The 18,011-nt window shown below is 39.1% G+C and overlaps 1 protein-coding gene across 2 annotated transcripts in view; it reads right to left on the reverse strand.

Moving 5' to 3' along the window:
- Nucleotides 1–18,011, reverse strand: part of alg6 (ALG6 alpha-1,3-glucosyltransferase) — a 56,256-nt gene that overhangs the window by 11,801 nt on the left and 26,444 nt on the right. For both annotated transcript variants that reach the window (XM_072273910.1, XM_072273909.1), the window contains 3 exons: nt 16,751–16,886; nt 4,640–4,725; nt 2,032–2,116 (listed from right to left, as the gene is read on the reverse strand). In XM_072273910.1, the coding sequence (XP_072130011.1) occupies nt 2,032–2,116; nt 4,640–4,725; nt 16,751–16,886 (307 nt within the window). The remainder of the gene's footprint in view (nt 1–2,031; nt 2,117–4,639; nt 4,726–16,750; nt 16,887–18,011) is intronic.

Consider the following 18,011-nt stretch of genomic DNA (forward strand, 5'->3'; position numbering starts at 1 on the left):
GAAAATCTTTCTTATTTTAACTTGGCGATTCTCAAAATAAAATTTAGTGATTATTGGAGTCTGTCCACTATGCATCTAGAGGTTTCAAAAACTTGCTTCTACGTGCAGGTCTAAAATCATTCAAAGATTGACTTTATGGAATATTGAGCAAAATTATTGCCTCTCCCCTTCTAACAAAATGGCACAACAATTATTGAGTGAACTGTCTGTTCCAATTCCACCCAGAGCAAGAGGGTTTTTTAAAAATAGGATGAATATTGTTCTTTTTTTCCCCTGGGGTATTACACTTGACAACTGCCCACAGAAGCATGATGGAAATCAAGAAAAAGACAAATTGCATTAAATTATCTCACTTGTATGGGTAATTAGGATGCAGGAATACTTATCCATCAAATTATTGTGCATCATTCATGTCTGTAGCTTCTAAGCAAAAATTTGGATCAGAATTATAACACTTAGTAATTTAGTCCAGAGAGTGCTTGAATTTGTTTAGACTGTGCATAAAGTAGCTAAAGCTGAAATATATGATTAAGTAAAAGAAAATCCATATTCCAAGAATAAATCTGCCCGAAGCTGCCCAATCCACCCAAAGCTGTCAGAACTTACAAAATTGTAATGATCCACAGGATTTATAGAACGTTTTTCAAGTCAGTTACTAGTGCATGTTAGCAAACAGTCAATTCATGAATTTTTACAGAAAGTAAATTTAATTTAAAGTTAGAAGCATGTTGCAAAAAAAAACTGTTGAATTTATAATTGTGCTGTCAAGGTTATTCTCCCACCTATTTTATCCCTCTCCATTCCTGCAGGCACCAACTCTTATTTGAGATCTAAAGCAGCTGCCTGCCCTCTGGAATTTCATCCAAGCCATCAATCTTGACTAAACAGCAAGTGTTGGTGCAACAGGAGGCACATATCCAGCCAGAATTGGTACACAACAGATAAGACTGGAAGCATTCAATTTTTGCTCTTCAGAGACAGGGTGACGCCAATTACAATAGCACAATTACACTGATCTGTGCCTTCACTGCCCACCAGGCCATTGAAGAAGGAAGAGCACAGTTAACATGACAGTTTTCCAATGGTGTGTCTGTAGAGTGGGTCACTCCACCGCAACACGGAGAAATGCGACATGAAGGGATTCTGTTATTATCTATCTTTTTTTCAATGCACATATATATTAGATCACATTCACTGAATAACTGCCAAGCCACAAAAGATCAAAATCTAAAGACAAAGATTAATTTTTTTCTTCTGCATTATGAATGTTACAATTTACTATCAGAGGACAAAAAAAAATCCCCAAGCATTAACAAAAAACAAAGGGCAAGTAAATGAACAGAACAATACAGAGCAGGAAGACGATAGCTCGAGTTACACAATCAATTGTGACATGGACTTGCTAGTGTCCTTCAGACTAGGAAAGGGAAAATCTGCCAATTTCTCTATTTGACATCACCTTCGCCAGAAAGGAAATACAGGTCGACCTTCACTAATCTGACTACCTGCAATCCGGTTCCTTCAATAATCCAGCACTGATTATGCTTAATGTGATCCTTCTGTAATTTGGCTTTTCACTAATCCAGCACTCCTCAGGTCCCAATGGTGCCGGATTAGTGAAGGTCGACCTGTAGTTGCAAACAAAAGGATCTTGGGGAGTGGGCCAACACTAAATAGACTGAGTTGGAGACCACTCCTCAAGTGACATCTGCTTTCAGTCCCAACCAATTAGCTATTCTTGATATAAACACACAAAAAAAGTATTTAACAATGTGGAGGTTAATAACAGTCCACAAACAGACTTGACAATATAACACACTTCAAAAGGAATCACTAAGGTGAGAAAAGAGAGAACTCCGGTAATTTTGCTTCTAGCTGAGAAGAACCAATTCTAGACAGGGCAGGAGGGCACAGAATCAAATACAATGCCGATCACCACAGCTTAAAATCCTTTTAGCTCTTATTGCCAAATGAAAGTTAATATTTAAAAAATTGTATGCAATGCATGTCAATTCACAAAATGCAACTTACCAGTGCAAACTTGAATCCCTTTATTGTGGGATTCATTGTCAACTTCATGCATGTAGGCAGAAGTGTCAGAAGTGTTGCAGCAAAACTGATAAGAGAAACAATTATTGTTAAACATAGAGTTAATTCAATCACTTCACATCAAGGGAAAAACAGACCCTCGCGTATTAAAATGAATATACATGATTTGCCTTGAGCTGTTTTGTGAAATTTCTGTGAAAGACTTGAAAGATCAGGAAATCAATGTTTGGAGAATCACTGATTAGAAGCAAAGACTTGACTTTAAACACCAGTCTAAGAACACTGCCCAGATCTGTTTTACCACTTGATAAAAGCAATTTGGAATGTTGTGAAAATTCTTCATCCACTTCCATTTACCATAAGGTTAGAAATAATGCTCTCCTGTCTAAATGTCAAAGCTAAATTAGAGAATAAGAATGTGCCAAGTGCATGTCCAAAAAAAAGATAGCCCTTAATTGCCCTTAATCTTCTATCCAATAATCCCTTCGTATTTTCCTTGCAATGTGTCCTCATAATATTTTCATTGCATTTTTGAATAATTTAAACCATAGTACAGATGTACACTACTGTGCAAAAGTCTTAGGCACCCAATATTTTTTTTAATGGTTTCATATGGTACGGCCTCCGAAGAGCCTGATCCCAACATCATCGAGACTGTCTGGGATCACCTGGAGAGGCAGAAGCAAGTGAGTCAACCCAATTCTACAGGAGAACTGTGGCAAGTTCTCCAAGATGCTTGGCACAACCTATCAGGTGATCTTCTTATAAAAGTGCATGTCAGAGTACCCAAGAGAATTGATGCACTTTTAAAGGCAAAGGGTGGTCAAAGCAAATACTGATTCAATTTAGTTTTTTACTGTTTACTGCTCTTTATAATTATCTTTATATATTTAGAAATTTTTCATTTCATTATTTTTGAAAGCATCTTTGCTTTACAGATACATATATATATGTGCCCAAGACTTTTGCACAATACTGCATTTATTGCATGCAGTTCAGGTCTCCATACTATAGGAAGAATGGGGTTGTGCCAGACGGAGTAGGAAGGAGATTCACCAGGATGTTACCTGAATTAATTATGAGGAGAGATTGGATAGGATTGGTTCTTTTCTCTGGAGCAAAGGAGCCTGAGGGGTGACATGATACAAGTATATAAAATTATGAGAGGAATAGATAGGGTGGATATCAAAAAAAAACATTTTCTCATAGTAGGGTTTTCCAAAAACAAGAGGGCACAAATTTAAGATGATAGGAAGGAGTTTTAAAGGCAATCTGAGAGGGAAGGTTTTTTTTAAGCAATGGTTGATATTTGGAATGTGCTGCCAGAGAATGTGGTGGACTCAGACACAATAACTGCATTTGAGGCTTTGAGGCTTTGTATCTTCAGTGAAAAGAAGAACAAGGATTTCTGGAACAGATGGTACGGTCTCAATGAAGCCCTGATCTCAGCATCATCGAGACTCGATGGGACTACTTGGAGAGACAGAAGCATGCACAGTAGTGTAGAGGTTAGCACATTTTACAGTACAGACGACACGGTTCAATTCCTGCTGCTGCCTATAAGGAGCTTGTACGTTCTCCCTGTGACTGTGTGAGTCTCCTCTGTGTGCTCCGGTTTCCTCCCGCAGTCCAAAGACCTACCAGTAAGTCGTTTAATTGGTCATGGTAAATTATGACATGATTAGGGTTGAATTAGGGGATTGCTGGACGTCGTGGTGCAAAGGACCGAAAGGACTGTATCTCAGTCAATAAACACACACGCACAAATACACACACACTCATACATATATATTTCTTACTGCAATTTTTAATTATGTATTGCAGTGTACCGCTGCCACAAAGCAATATATGCCAATGATACTAAACCTCATTCTCATTCATTCACTCCAACAAGCCAGTGGAAAGGGCAAATATAGTCCAAGAGAAAATAAATTTGAATACTGTAGAAAACAAAAAAACTGTGCATATTATGTAACACACATCAAAGTTGCTGGTGAACGCAGCAGGCCAAGCAGCATCTGTAGGAAGAGGTGCAGTCGATGTTTCAGGCCGAGACCCTTCGTCAGGACTTCCTACAGATGCTGCTTGGCCTGCTGCGTTCACCAGCAACTTTGATGTGTATTGCTTGAATTTCCAGCATCTGCAGAATTCCTGTTGTTTGCATATTATGTAGTTTGTGATTTACAGATACTGTTGCCATTAAAATCTGCTGTGTTTTGAATTAATTCTGGATAAGCTTCTGTGCTACAGAACTTCATAACTCTGATTCTAATTACTAATCAACTGTCTCTCCTTGCCACCTGGAACAAGCTTTGTTTCCCTTTGACACCCATCTATAGCTAACTGGCCCGGCCACCTCAATTGATGCTCATTTGCAAATCCTCATATTATAAATACAGTTTCCCTGAATACATAAAGCCAAGTGATCTCTATGGTATCAGAGATAGACGTACAGAGTACTAAATTAAATGCACAGTATTCAACTATTAAATGTATTCACAATTACTTTCAAAATGTCAACCCTTTCATTGCTATAGTAACAACTGAAATATCTAAACCACACAAAATTGCTCAACAAGAAAAAGGTTACCTGAGCCATATCTGTGTCTGTTGTGATAGAATCCTCTTCACCTTCAATATTATAGATAAACTGCACCACACATTTCCAACTTTATCCTAGTTAGAAAAACATAAATAGTTTACCAGATGCAATGTCTTGCAAAATATTAATTTGAATCAGGAAGAGGTTGGACTGCATTCAAAGTTTTAAACTATTCAATGATTAAATTTCCCACGTGCAATATCAGAATCAGGTTTATTATCACCGGCATGTGACGTGAAATTTGTCAACTTAGCAGCAACAGTTCAATGCAATACATAATCTAGCAGAGAGAGAAAAAATTATAATAAAATAAAACATAATAATAAATAAGTAAATCAATTATGTGTATTGAATAGATTTTTTAAATGGGCAAAAACAGAACTACTGTATATTTAAAAAAGTGAGTTAGAGTGTCCAAAGCTTCAATGACCATTTAGGAATCGGATGACGGAGGGGAAGAAGTTGTTCCTGAATCGCTGAGGGTGTGCCTTCAGGCTTCTGCATCTCCTACCTGATGGTAACAGTAAGAATAGGGCATGCCCTGGGTGCTGGAGGTCCTTAATAATGGATGTTGCCTTTCTGAGACACCGCTCCCAAAAGATGTCCTGGGTACTTTGTAGGTTAGTGCCCAAGATGGAGCTGACGAGATTTACAACCATCTGCAGCTTCTTTCAGTCCTGTGCAGTAGTCCCTCCATACCAGACAGTGATGCAGCCTGTCAGAATGCTCTCCATGGTACAACTATAGAAATTTTTGAGTGTATTTATTGACATGCCAAATCTCTTCAAACTCTCTAATAAAGTACAGCCACCATCTTGCCTTCTTTATAACTACATTGATATGTTGGGACCAGGTTAGATCCTCAGAGGTCTTGACATCCAGAACTTGAAGCTGCTCACTCTCTCCACTTCTGATCCCTCTATGAGGATTGATATGTGATCCTTCATCTTACCCTTCCTGAGGTCCACAATCAGTTCCTTTGTCTTACTGACGTTGAGTGCCAAGTTGCTGCTGAGGCACCATTCCACTAGTTGGCATATCTCACTCCTGTACGCCCTCTCGTCACCACCTGAGATTCTACCAACAATGGTTGTATTGTCAGCAAATTTGTAGATGGTATTTGAGCTATGCCTAGCCACACAGTCATGTGTATACAGAGAGTGTGCAACAATTATACCAGTGCCTAAGAAGAATAATGTGGGCTTCCTTAATGACTATCACCTGGTAGTACTCGACAGTGATGAAATGCTTTGAGAGGTTGGTTATGACTAGACTGAACTCCTGCCTCAGACCTGGACCCACTGCAATTTGCCTATTGCCACAATAGGTCAATGCAGACATCCCACCTCTCCCGGAAGTTCCGGGAGTCTCCCGCATCTCAGTAGTGGTTCCCTGACGCCTGGAAATTATATACAATATCCCAGAAATAGATTTTTTTGAGGGGGAGGGGGAGAGGGAAAGCAAGCATCCTGATTGGTCTCTCTTCATGCTAAGAGTGGTCCCCAACCACCGGGCTGCAAGGAAACAATGTGATTTGGCGATATGAAACGATATGAGTCAGCTGCATCTTTCCTCATTTCCTGTCACGCACTGTTGAATTTTAACGCACGCGAGGTCATCAGTGACCCGAGATGAGCAAAGGAATGGGTCCGTGAACCATTAGTGAATGTCTCCAGTGAATCATCCATGTCAGTGCGGGAAAAAGATCAACTCCTCGAGCTTGCAAATGACGGTGGGCTGAAAAGTATGTTTGACGTAACATCTCTGCCGGCATTCTGGATCAAAGACAAGGCTGAATATCCTGAGACAGCCACGAAAGCACTGAAAACATTGCTTCCATTTCCAACATATCTCTGAAGTGGGGTTTTCTGCAAAGAATGCAACGAAAACTAAATTGCGGAATAGACTGAACATAAAGAACCCCCTTCGAGTATCGCTGTCTCCCATCACCCCTCGATAGGACCGTGTTGTTGCAGGAAAACAAGCCCAGGACTCCCACTGATTCAGCGATACTGGTGTGTTGCAATGATTTTATATGTTCATACAGGGAAAATATGCGCTGTGTATTTAATATCCAGACGTCACTTAAAATGTTATGATGCGATTGACTTATCACCTATATTCCAGTTGTGATAAACACCCCTGCCCCCCGTCAGCCGGTCCACAAGAATATTGTCAATATTAAACCGGTCTGCAGTGCAAAAACGATTGCGGCCCCCTGCTAAGTAGACATATAAGTTTTCTCTGTGGATGGGCTTTACAGTCGACCTCAAAAATAATGACGGTGTTGCTCGCTGCACTATTTGCAACAGTGACTTTTCTATTGCCCATGGTGGGTTAAAATGTAAAAGACATGTTGAGGTGAGTTTAAAAGGTGTCATTTGTTCATTAGCATAGCTAACGTTATTTAAACTAGCTGGCTGGCTGCTAAGGAGCTATGCTATTGATGTCCTATTTGATGAGGCCAAACTCCCTGTAGACTTGCTTAAACTTGTAATAGAATAAACATGATAATATAATATAAATACATATTTTAACGTCACATTTTCTGCATATACCCAACTTGGTTTACAAATTAGACAAAATCACTAAACAAAATATTACATACACCCTTGGAGGTCGACCGTGGGGGGGGGGATATGGGGCTGCGGGGGGCGGGGGTGCTACCTCCCTGAAATGAGTTTATGCAGGGTGGGATGTCTGTCAATGGCAGATGTAATCTCAATGGCTCTCCACACGGCTAGTGCCATTTATTCAATTGCTTCCTAATCTACCGCTATGAAGAAAAGAACTTCATGGCACATGCAGATTGTGAGCATTGCATCAACTAGCAAGTCTTTGATAAAAGGCCACAAGATTTGCTGGAATGTTCTTACACACTTGGTAGAGATTCAAATGAATGAACAACCTCCTGTGTTTTAACTATTTTGAAATACAGGGAATTTTAGTTATCTTTTAAACAAAATGATTATTGAGGTTAAGGCTCTACAATTTCTAAAGTTGATCCTGGGCTTTGAAAAGATGGCTCAAAAGTGCATTTTCAGAAAAATATTAAAAAGCACACATTATGTAAAGACCACTAATCCATTAGGCCCACATTTTTTTTTTACAAAATGCGGAGTCATGGACTTCATTGCCGCTCTTTAAATAGGGACACAAACATTCCGAGTATTTATCAATTCTCCTGCAATGTTCTTTCTTACTATTCCCCTGCCCATAGAACCACCATGGCAAGATATTGATTTCTAAATATATATCTGGATTGTTTGTGAATTAGCTATTTTTCGCCTTCTCAAATCCATTTGTTGAATCTGTCCCATGTGATTGAACACCATTGATAAACAAGTTATTTAGCTTAAGTGTAAGTGTATTAAAGAAAGAAAAATTGGAAATTAGAAGTCTTTTATAACTCTTTGAACTGAGAACATATACAGATCAAACTCAGAACATGCAACGAAAACATTTTTGAAAAAAAAAGTTGAATAAATTGAAATCAACAAAAAAAAAAACAATTGACAGTGAGGAACAAAAGCTGCACACAATGTTTCCTGTACAGTTCACATGACTATGGACAGTGTTACTTAAGCAATTAGGTAGGATTGACTAAAATAATTGCAATTTTATATTGAGTGAGTCTTGATTCAATTATGAGTTCAAATTTTTATTCCTGTGGAGATTTTTCCTGCAGTTACTTCAACTAGGATTAAAATGACAGCATCTCTGATATTTCTTTGCACTTTCAAGTTATATCACTTTGATTTTTGTTAAAATCTGGTGCCCCTCCTGTGGAATCTAAATATAAATTCCTGCTTATATTTTACCTTTAATGTCTTAATCACTCAGCACAATTCAGCAGCAATACCATAAGACCATAAGACAAAGGAGCTGAAGTCGGCCATTCGGCCCATCGAGTCTGCTCCACCATTTTATCATGAGCTGATCCATTCTCCCATTTAGTCCCACTACCCTGCCTTCTCACCATAACCTTTGATGCCCAGGCTACTCAGATACCTATCAATCTCTGCCTTAAATACACCCAATGACTTGGCCTCCACTGCTGCCCGTGGCAACAAATTCCATAGATTCACCACCCTCTGACTAAAAAAATTTCTTCGCATCTCTGTTCTGAATGGGCGCCCTTCAAGCTTTAAGTCACGCCCTCTCGTACTAGACTCCCCCATCATGGGAAACAACTTTGCCACATCCACTCTGTCCATGCCTTTCAACATTCGCAATGTTTCTATGAGGTCTCCCCTCATTCTTCTAAACTTCAAGGAATACAGTCCAAGAGCGCATAAACGTTCCTCATATGTTAACCCTCTCATTCCCAGAATCATTCTAGTGAATCTTCTCTGTACCCTCTTACCCTCCTTTGATTCCCAGAATCATTCTAGTGAATCTTCTCTGTACCCTCTGTACATCCTTTCTTAAATAAGGTGACCAAACTGCCCACAGTACTCCAAGTGAGGTCTCATCAGTGCCTTATAGAGCCTCAACATCACATCCCTGCGCCTATACTCTATTCCTCTAGAAATGAATGCCAACACTGCATTCGCCTTCTTCACTACCGACTCAACCTGGAGGTTAACCTTAAAGGTATCCTGTATGAGGACTCCCAAATCCCGTTGCATCTCAGAACTTTGAATTCTTTCCCCATTTAAATAATAGTCTGCCCGTTTATTTCTTCTGCCAAAGTGCATAACCATACACTTTCCAACATTGTATTTCATTTGCCACTTCTTTGCCCATTCTTCCAATCTATCCAGGTCTCTCTGCAGACTCTCCGTTTCCTCAGCACTACCGGCCCCTCCACCTATCTTTGTATCGTCAGCAAACTTAGCCACAAGGCCATCTATTCCATAATCCAAATCGTTGATGTACAATGTAAAAAGAAGCGGCCCCAACACTGACCCCTGTGGAACACCACTGGTAACCGGCAGCCAACCAGAATAGAATCCCTTTATTCGACATTCCATCATGAAGTGTGGCCATACTGGTGTATTAAAGAGACAAACTAGGGAAACAACTAACAACCCAAATATAGGTCAATTAAGTAATGAATTCTGCATCAGAGAAATGTACAACACCACACTCTATAACCTCACTATCCAACCTCTCTTATCTCTTCTCTAACTATTGTTATTTTCCTAAATGTACAGTTACTATCTATGCTGAACCTCTTGACTCAACCAAAAAAATGTGTAATCAGTTGTCATGGAGTCTAATTCCCCAGCTAAACCTATGCCAGGTTGTCTTGCACAGGAAGAACTTCCAATCATATTAATGCAGAGAAACAGCTGCAAGTGACCAAGTATCAAGTCATTTAGCTTTACTTTAAAAAAAAATCAAATTATTTAAATGTTTTAAATGTCTTCTATTTTCAGTTAAAATTATTAGCAAGCTATTTAATTTTTAATATTTTAATGATTATGACTATCAGAAACAATTATAAACAGTCATGGTTTTGACAGTTGACTAAGGCAGGAAATACAATTTATTCAGCAGGTAAACTTTTTCAACGTTATGATCGATTCCACCATGTGCTGGAACATATCCCCCAAAAGTCCTGAACTGCACAGGACTTTGCCTTCAAGCAGAAGAGTGGTTTTCGTACAGAATGTGCCCAGAAATTTGGTGCTGAGAAAGCTAAATTGGTGGTTAAACGACAAATCCAAGTAACCTACCATTGCCATGAAATGTCAGACCATTATATCCATGCACATATTTTTCTGTCTGTACTGTACTTAGCCTTTGCAAATGAGATGATGCATTGGCCTAGAATGCAGCCATCTTCAAGTAGGCCACTGAAGTAAACAGAGGTCTCCCTCGATCCACACCAATGAAATAACCCTGTAAGTTATTGCTCCTAGATTGCACTGATATAATTCTGACTCAATTTTTCATGACACTGGAGCAACAGACCATGACAATGCTCAGATAGCATTCAGAGTCTTGTGAGCAATTGTGGGATCCTTTTCTAAGAAAAGATGTGTTGGCATTGAAGAGGGTCCATGGAGGTTCATGAAGGTTCATGGAGGGAATGAAGATCTTAACGCATGAGGAGATTTTGATGGCTTGGGGCCTGTACTCGCTGGAGTTTCAAAGAATGAGGGGAGGAGGGGGACAGTGGTTGTCTCAATGAAACCTATTGAATACTTAAAGGCCTAGATGAAGTAGATGTGGAGAGTATGTTTCCTATAGTGGGGGAAATCTAGGACCTGAGAGCACAGCCTCAGAATAGAGGAACATCCATTTAGAACAGATATGAGAAGGAATTTCTTTAGCTAGAGGGTGGTGAATCTTTGGAATTCATTGCCACAGATGGCTGTGGAAGCCAATTCATTGGGTATGTTTAAAGTGGAGGTTGATAGATTCTTGATTAGTCAGGATGTTAAAAGTTATAGGGTGAAGACTGGAGAGTGGGGTTGAGACATATAATAAATCAGTCATGATGGAATAGCAGAACAGACTTAATGGGCTAAATGGCTTAATTCTACTCCCATGTGTTATGGTCTTAAGAGCATTTCACTTGCTAATACTGAACAATGTTAATTATTAAGTATGCAAGTAACAATAAAATGTCCAACTTAATTTTTCTAATATCCATGAAAGTCATCACTAAACTATGCAACAGCACAGACTAGTGGTCATTCACAGAACATGTTGAAATATCAAAATGGGTCACAAATAATTAATCAGTTATTTTTTAAAATGAAAATACAAGTAAAACCTAAAGTTCTTATGCTTTTGGCAATAACAAGACTGAACATTGAAAATCAGCTTAGTTGAGAAGCATTAATTAGTTGAAGGGTCAACATAAGTCTTCTTCAAAAATAAAGCTTGCAGTTTTATGAGGAATAGGAAAAACTGTTTAAGTGTTTTCACAGTATTGAGATTCAAACAATGTATAATTAACAGTTTATTGTACAATAAATTTTAATTTCAACATGATAGAATAGAGGGAGGAATAAGAGCGTGCAAGCACCATTTCAGGAACTAAGGAAAAATTGTTCAAATTCCAAGAAACTGTTTTATCAATAAAATACAGATTACTGCAATGGAAAACTGTTGGATGTTAGTGATTACAAACATAGTGGAGTTAATACAAATATAGACATTTACCACGGAAAAAAGGCTCTTCTACCTACCAATTCTGCAACAACTATCCCTTTATACTAATCTTGTATTCATCCTGGTTTATTACCCTCACATTCCTAATAACTCTTCGCAGCTTGTACCACTCAACACACTATGGACAATTTACAGCAGCTAAATTACTATTTTAATTATGGGCTTAATCTACCAGTCACTGTATCTTTGGGATGTGGGAGGAAACAGAGCAGCTGGGGGCAACTCATGTGGTCATAGGGCAGACATGCAAACTTCACAAAGACAGCACTGTAGGTCAGAATTGCACCTGGGTCACTGCCACTGTGAGGCATTTCTGAGCTGAGCTAATGTGCCATTCCTAATATATTGAGCTTAAATAGGAAACACATTATAAAATTTTCTCCACGAATGCAACTGCTGGGAAAACAGATCCAGCATCATTTCTCTGTCCCACAGTGGTTGGTTTCCTATTTTTCTATTCACATATTTTGTCATACGAGGCATTTTATGAATGTTTGAAGTATTATATTGTAATCAACAAATAAGCAGTACAGTTACTTTTTCTAGATCCGCAATGAAAGTCCAACACTTTATCCTGAAACCTTCAGCTTTTGCTTCATCTCAGTCCTACAAGGGCTGGAAGGAAAGAGAAAAACAAATGCCTGTGTGCACAGACTATAAGGAGGCACAGGATCCTTCTTGCATCAGGTTTATTGCAGCACACAATCTAGTCTGCTAGTGCTGTACCGACCTAGTGTTGTAATTTTTTTTGGTGATATCCCCTCTGACCACTTCACTGACTTTGAAGTGCATTGAACTTTGATTAATGTTAATATCTGTTTCAAATTTCCCTCCACGTCAACACAACAAATACAGTACCTGAACATTTATCTTAGTAACATTCATGGAATTTTGCTGCACACAATATGGATGCTGCATCCTTCCTAAATAGCAAAGTTTTATTGCCTCATACATACACATGAATGTGGAAATCCAGCCAGCTCCCTCGAGATCATTTACAAGTCCCTCCGTTAGCTGAATTTACAGCTTCATATAAATTATATGAAGACTAGATGTGGACTGACCACAAAGGCACTGAGTTCTGTCAGTCCAGCAAATCCCTTTTAATATGTGGAGCATTTGGAGAGCTGTCCTGCAGGCTGGTCAACTACTTAGTTGTCAGCCAAGAGTCACAATGTAGTCAAGGTTAACATTAGTGGTATGACTGTTTCTTTAAGATTAATCAGTGGTTTCATTATTATATTACTGACACCAGCTTGGTGTTTTCCAGATCTACCTATTTAATCAACTAAATTTTAATTCCCAATTTGAACTTCTATCTCTGGATCATTAGCTCAAGATTCTGTATTATTTGCCTATTACAATGAACCTTTCAGCCATTGTGGTTGATGTACTTTAGAATAATTACACACAAAGCAACTGAAAGCCTTTTTAAAATCTTTCTTCCAAAGAGGATTAAAATTGGATACCTGTTTCAATCCATACACACTTCTCACGTCTGCCATAAGACAGCAAAAAACTCAAACACATTTGACTTATTAAAATATATTCCTGGACAGGAATATTATTATATACTAGTAAGGACATCATAGATTAAGGTGAGAAGGCAGGAGCATGGGGTTAGATGGAAAATAAGTCAGCCATGATCGAATGACAGAATGGATATGATGGGCCAAATGGTCTAATTCTGCTCCTATGTCTCATGGTCTTAAGTACTTGTCTACCTTATCAATTTATCAAATGGCACCTGATTAAGCCAGGAACAGAAGAGTGTTGCAAAGAGCTACAAGATGTTTTACTACGGATGTTTTCAGTTCAAAACAATTATCTATATTAACTATTTCTATAGATGTAGTGTATTAGCATTTTTATTCCACAACTCATACAAAATGGTGTATTAAGTAGTAACAAAGTTGCTCAGTGGCAAATGAAATAAATGCCCTTTCCAACAAACCTCTCCACCAAGCAGACATAAAAGCAATAGGTTTGATTCCTGATCTGTGCTGAGTTGGCTAAAGGAACCATAGAGATTTATTTGGGGAGCCAGATAGGAAAATATCTGATATTGCTTTGAGCAGCTGGTAATGGATCATATAAAATCCCACCTTCCAGCTACACTGGACCCTTTCCAGATTGTCTACTGCACAAACTGACCCACTGATGATGCAATAGCCTCAGCCCTCTACTCTGTCCAGTTCCGTGTAAAAGACAATGCCTCATACACCAGGATGATGTTCATCGGCTTTAGCTCTGTGTTTAACATGACCATCCCTCAGAGGCTAGCTGGTAAACTGTCCTTGTCGGGACTCGACACCCCTCTCTGCAACTGGACCTTGGACTTCTTGACAGAAAGACCACAGTCAGTCCAAACTAGCAGCAACATTTCAAGCTCTATCCTGTGAGTACTAGTGCCTCCACCCCAGGGCTGTGTGCTTAGTCCGCTGCTGACTCATGACTGCACTGTCAGATCTAACTCAAACCACATCAAGTTCGCTTATGACACCACGGTGATTGGCCTCATCAGAAACAATGATGAGTCAGCATACAGAGAGGAGGAACAGCGGCTTGTCAAATGGTGTGAGAATAACCTGAGCCTCAACACGGACATCAATGGCTCTGCTGTGGAGAGAGTGAAGTCCTTTGGTGTGCACATAACAGATGATCTAACCTGGACCTCAATACCCCCCCGCTAGTCAAGAAGGCACAGGAATGTCTACACTTTCTGAAAGGCTTGCTGCCCCATTCTAACAAGAGCACCATCAGGAGTGTCCTGCCTGACTGTGTTATGTATGGTTTGGAAACTGCAAGGCAACAGACCACAAGACCCTATAGAGGATAGTAAAAATCATCCATTTGTGACATTTACCGGGAGCATTTGCAGATGAAGGGCCCAAAGCATTGTTGAGGATCCCTACCACCCATCCTACAATCTCTCTGACCCACTACCACCAAGAAAGAAGTACAGTAGCATCAGGGCTCGGACTGCCAGAATGAGTAACAGCTTTTTCCCTTAGGCTGTGGAATAATGAATATCCTGCCACTAGGGCAGCAAACTGCTTATGGTACTCTTTACCGTTTACTTGTGCTGCACACTACATGCATCTTGAATTATATTTCATTAACCTGAATAACTTGATTAATTTAATCAATAGGTAAATTTAATGTCAGAGAAGTGTATGGTAATATTTTGGTTTATGTGCTATGTGTAGTACTGTATATGTTTTGTGGATGCACCATAGTCTGGAGGAACGTTGTTTTGTTTGGTTGTATATATGTACAGTCGGATGACAACAAACTTCAACTTGAACTTAAAATGTTGCTCCCAATTGTTGTACTGGACACTGTAGACATGGAAAGTGGATGCTTGCTTCCAAGTTACATTAGTGAACCAAGTGCAAAGTATTTGTAAGCCTACGCAGGATATGTATAAGAATGGTCTGTCATTTAATATCACAAACAGTAGGAATACCAATTTTTAATGTTTGGGTGGTGGCCAACACCTGGAATGCCACAAATGCATGAAACAAACAAGACTTTTCACCTCTTCTGCTCTGACATGCACAAACAGTATCAACATAAAAACAACTAAGACTTTAAAACTGCTTTCATGTACAATAACACACATAAAGTGCTGGAAGAAGTCAGCAGGCCAAGCAGCATCTGTGAAAAAGAATAAACAGTTTATGTTTCGGGCAGAGACCCTCCATCAGATGAAGGGTTCTGATAAAGGGTCTCGGCCCGAAATTCTGACTGCTCACTCTTTTTCACAGATGGTGCTTGGCCTGCTGAATTCCTCTAGCATTTTGTGCGTGTTACTTAGATTTCTTGCATCTGCAGATTTTCTCTTGTTTGTTTCATATACAGTACTTTCTTCATTCATTCTGCTGAATCAGAAAATCTTTGTAAGCAATATTCTTTTACTCAAAAAGTACTCCTTTTGTGGAGAACAATAGAAATGAACTATGCTGAAACTGATTATTGAATGGATCAGAACAATCAAGTTGCGGTTAAGCACTCTGTCACAAATTTGTTTGTTATTAAGTTCAGTAAAGTTATTGCCCATAGTGTAGCAAATTTCAAATGGCATAAATCTAATGTGAGACACTGATATGCACAGACAGCCCTGACTGAGTCAACAGAATCTGTAGCGTTTACGATACGAACGCAAGCCAATTTCAAGGGTTAAGTATGAGCCAGAATGGATCTATAAATGGGCTATCTGTAGATGGCTATGATATCAGTATCAAGAATGCAATATCTGATACCTCTGTTCAAGACAGGAAATAGAAACAGCAGAGACAGTTGTCAATGTCACAAGTGGAGGGGACATAATTCCACAGGCAAGCTGGCCACGCCTCAGACTAATGGAACCATTTCCCTCAAACATGGCACAGATAGAATATCGGCCCCGAATTTGATGAGGACACAGAGAAAGGTTAGAAGGTTAACACGAGGCATTCTACAAACAAACTGAGCAGCTATCAATATTATAGCTCAACGTATAATTTACACATCAGCATATCTTTTTAAAACAGCAACTGGAGATGGCCAACTTATCACACAACTTGTGGTTTGCTTACGCTAACAATTTCTCAAGTTCATCCTCACCCATGTCCAAATAAGTATTTCATGACAGACATTTACACTGTTGCCAAGCTAATATTATCATCACTGAAACATTAATCAGGAAGATTTTATGATGAACTTGCACCAGATGAAGATAGTTGGCCTTACAGATTGGTTACAGTTGGATAATTTGACTGATAACCATTGTTTATTTTGTTGGACTGTTAAAATATCGCTTCCAAACATTCCTAATGCTTCAGTAACTTGATGATAAAATACCAAAGTGGCAGCTTGTGCATTATTTCTGAAATTACACATATATACTACAACCTCTAAGTTTAGTAAATGGCAAACAACCACAAAACTTGTGGTTACTGATAATAAGCAATCTTGTGAACGTACCTCAAACAAACCCCTATCAACAGGGAAAAGTCTTTGAATCACCTGCAGAGACTGCTGGAAACTTGTGAGGAACGGCAGCCAGCAGCAAGCAAATGAAATCAACACAACAAGAGCTATTTTGATCAATCGGGTTAACCTGCAATACAAGAGAAAATATTGTACTTTTGGAACAATTAAAGCTCATTTTCAACTCTCCGGCATTAATATCCACAATCAGAAAAATCATAAGCAGCAGCTCTGGGTTCTACAGCAAAACATCTAAAATGTCATAGTGTCTGAAGTTTCTTGATGCTTCCTCACCCCAGAACACTCTTTACTACCTTATGCTTCAACATTCTCTATACAAAGCTGTTCTATAATGAGCACGCTGTAACCATGCTAAAAAATTAAGTTGTCAGATTTTAATCTTTCCATATCCCTATAGCATCTACTACAAGTATACAGTATAAGAATAGGCATAGGATTCTATGGGACTCAAATGACAAATCCTAAAGACAGTTAAAGTCTTATTTTATACATTCACACTTGCTAACTAGCAACACCAATTTTTTTTTTTAAATCTCTGCTTAATCTCTGCCAGTGGGAAGATAGAGGAATGGGAGGCTCTTAAAAACTTGCAGAAGGAAACTGAGAGGTCATTAGGAAGGAAAAGTTGAATTAGGAAAGGAAGCTGGCAACTAAAAGATGCTAAAAGCTTTTTAAGTATTTAAAGGGTAAAAGAGAGTCAAGGGTAGATACAGGACCAATTCAAAACGACGCTGGAGATATTGTAATGAGAGATGCAGGGATGGCAGAGGAACTGAATGCGTATTTTGCATCAATCTTCACAGTGGAAGATGTCTGCAGTATACCGGACAAAAAAAAAACAACAGACATCCAAGTGTGTCAGGGAAGTGAACTTTGTGCAGTGAAAATTATGACCGAGAAGGTGCTCGTGAAACTTAATGGTCTGAGGGTGAATAAATCTCCTGGAGCTGATGGAATGCACACTCAGGTTCTGAAGGAAGTAGCTGGAGAGATTGTGGAGGCATTAGTGATGATCTTTCAAGAATTGATAGATTCTGGCATTGTACCGGATGACTGGAAGATTGCAAATATTACTCTGCTATTTAAGGTGGGAGGCAGCAGAAAGGAAACTATAGACCTGTTAGCCTGACATCAGTGGTTGGGAAGTTGTTGGAATCTATTGTTAGGGATGAGATTACAGGGTACTTGGAGGCACATGACAAGATAGGCCAAAGCCAGCATGGTTTCCTGAAAG

This window comes from Mobula birostris, chromosome 12 (genome assembly GCF_030028105.1).
Source record: "Mobula birostris isolate sMobBir1 chromosome 12, sMobBir1.hap1, whole genome shotgun sequence".
Taxonomy (NCBI): Eukaryota; Metazoa; Chordata; class Chondrichthyes; order Myliobatiformes; family Myliobatidae; genus Mobula; species Mobula birostris.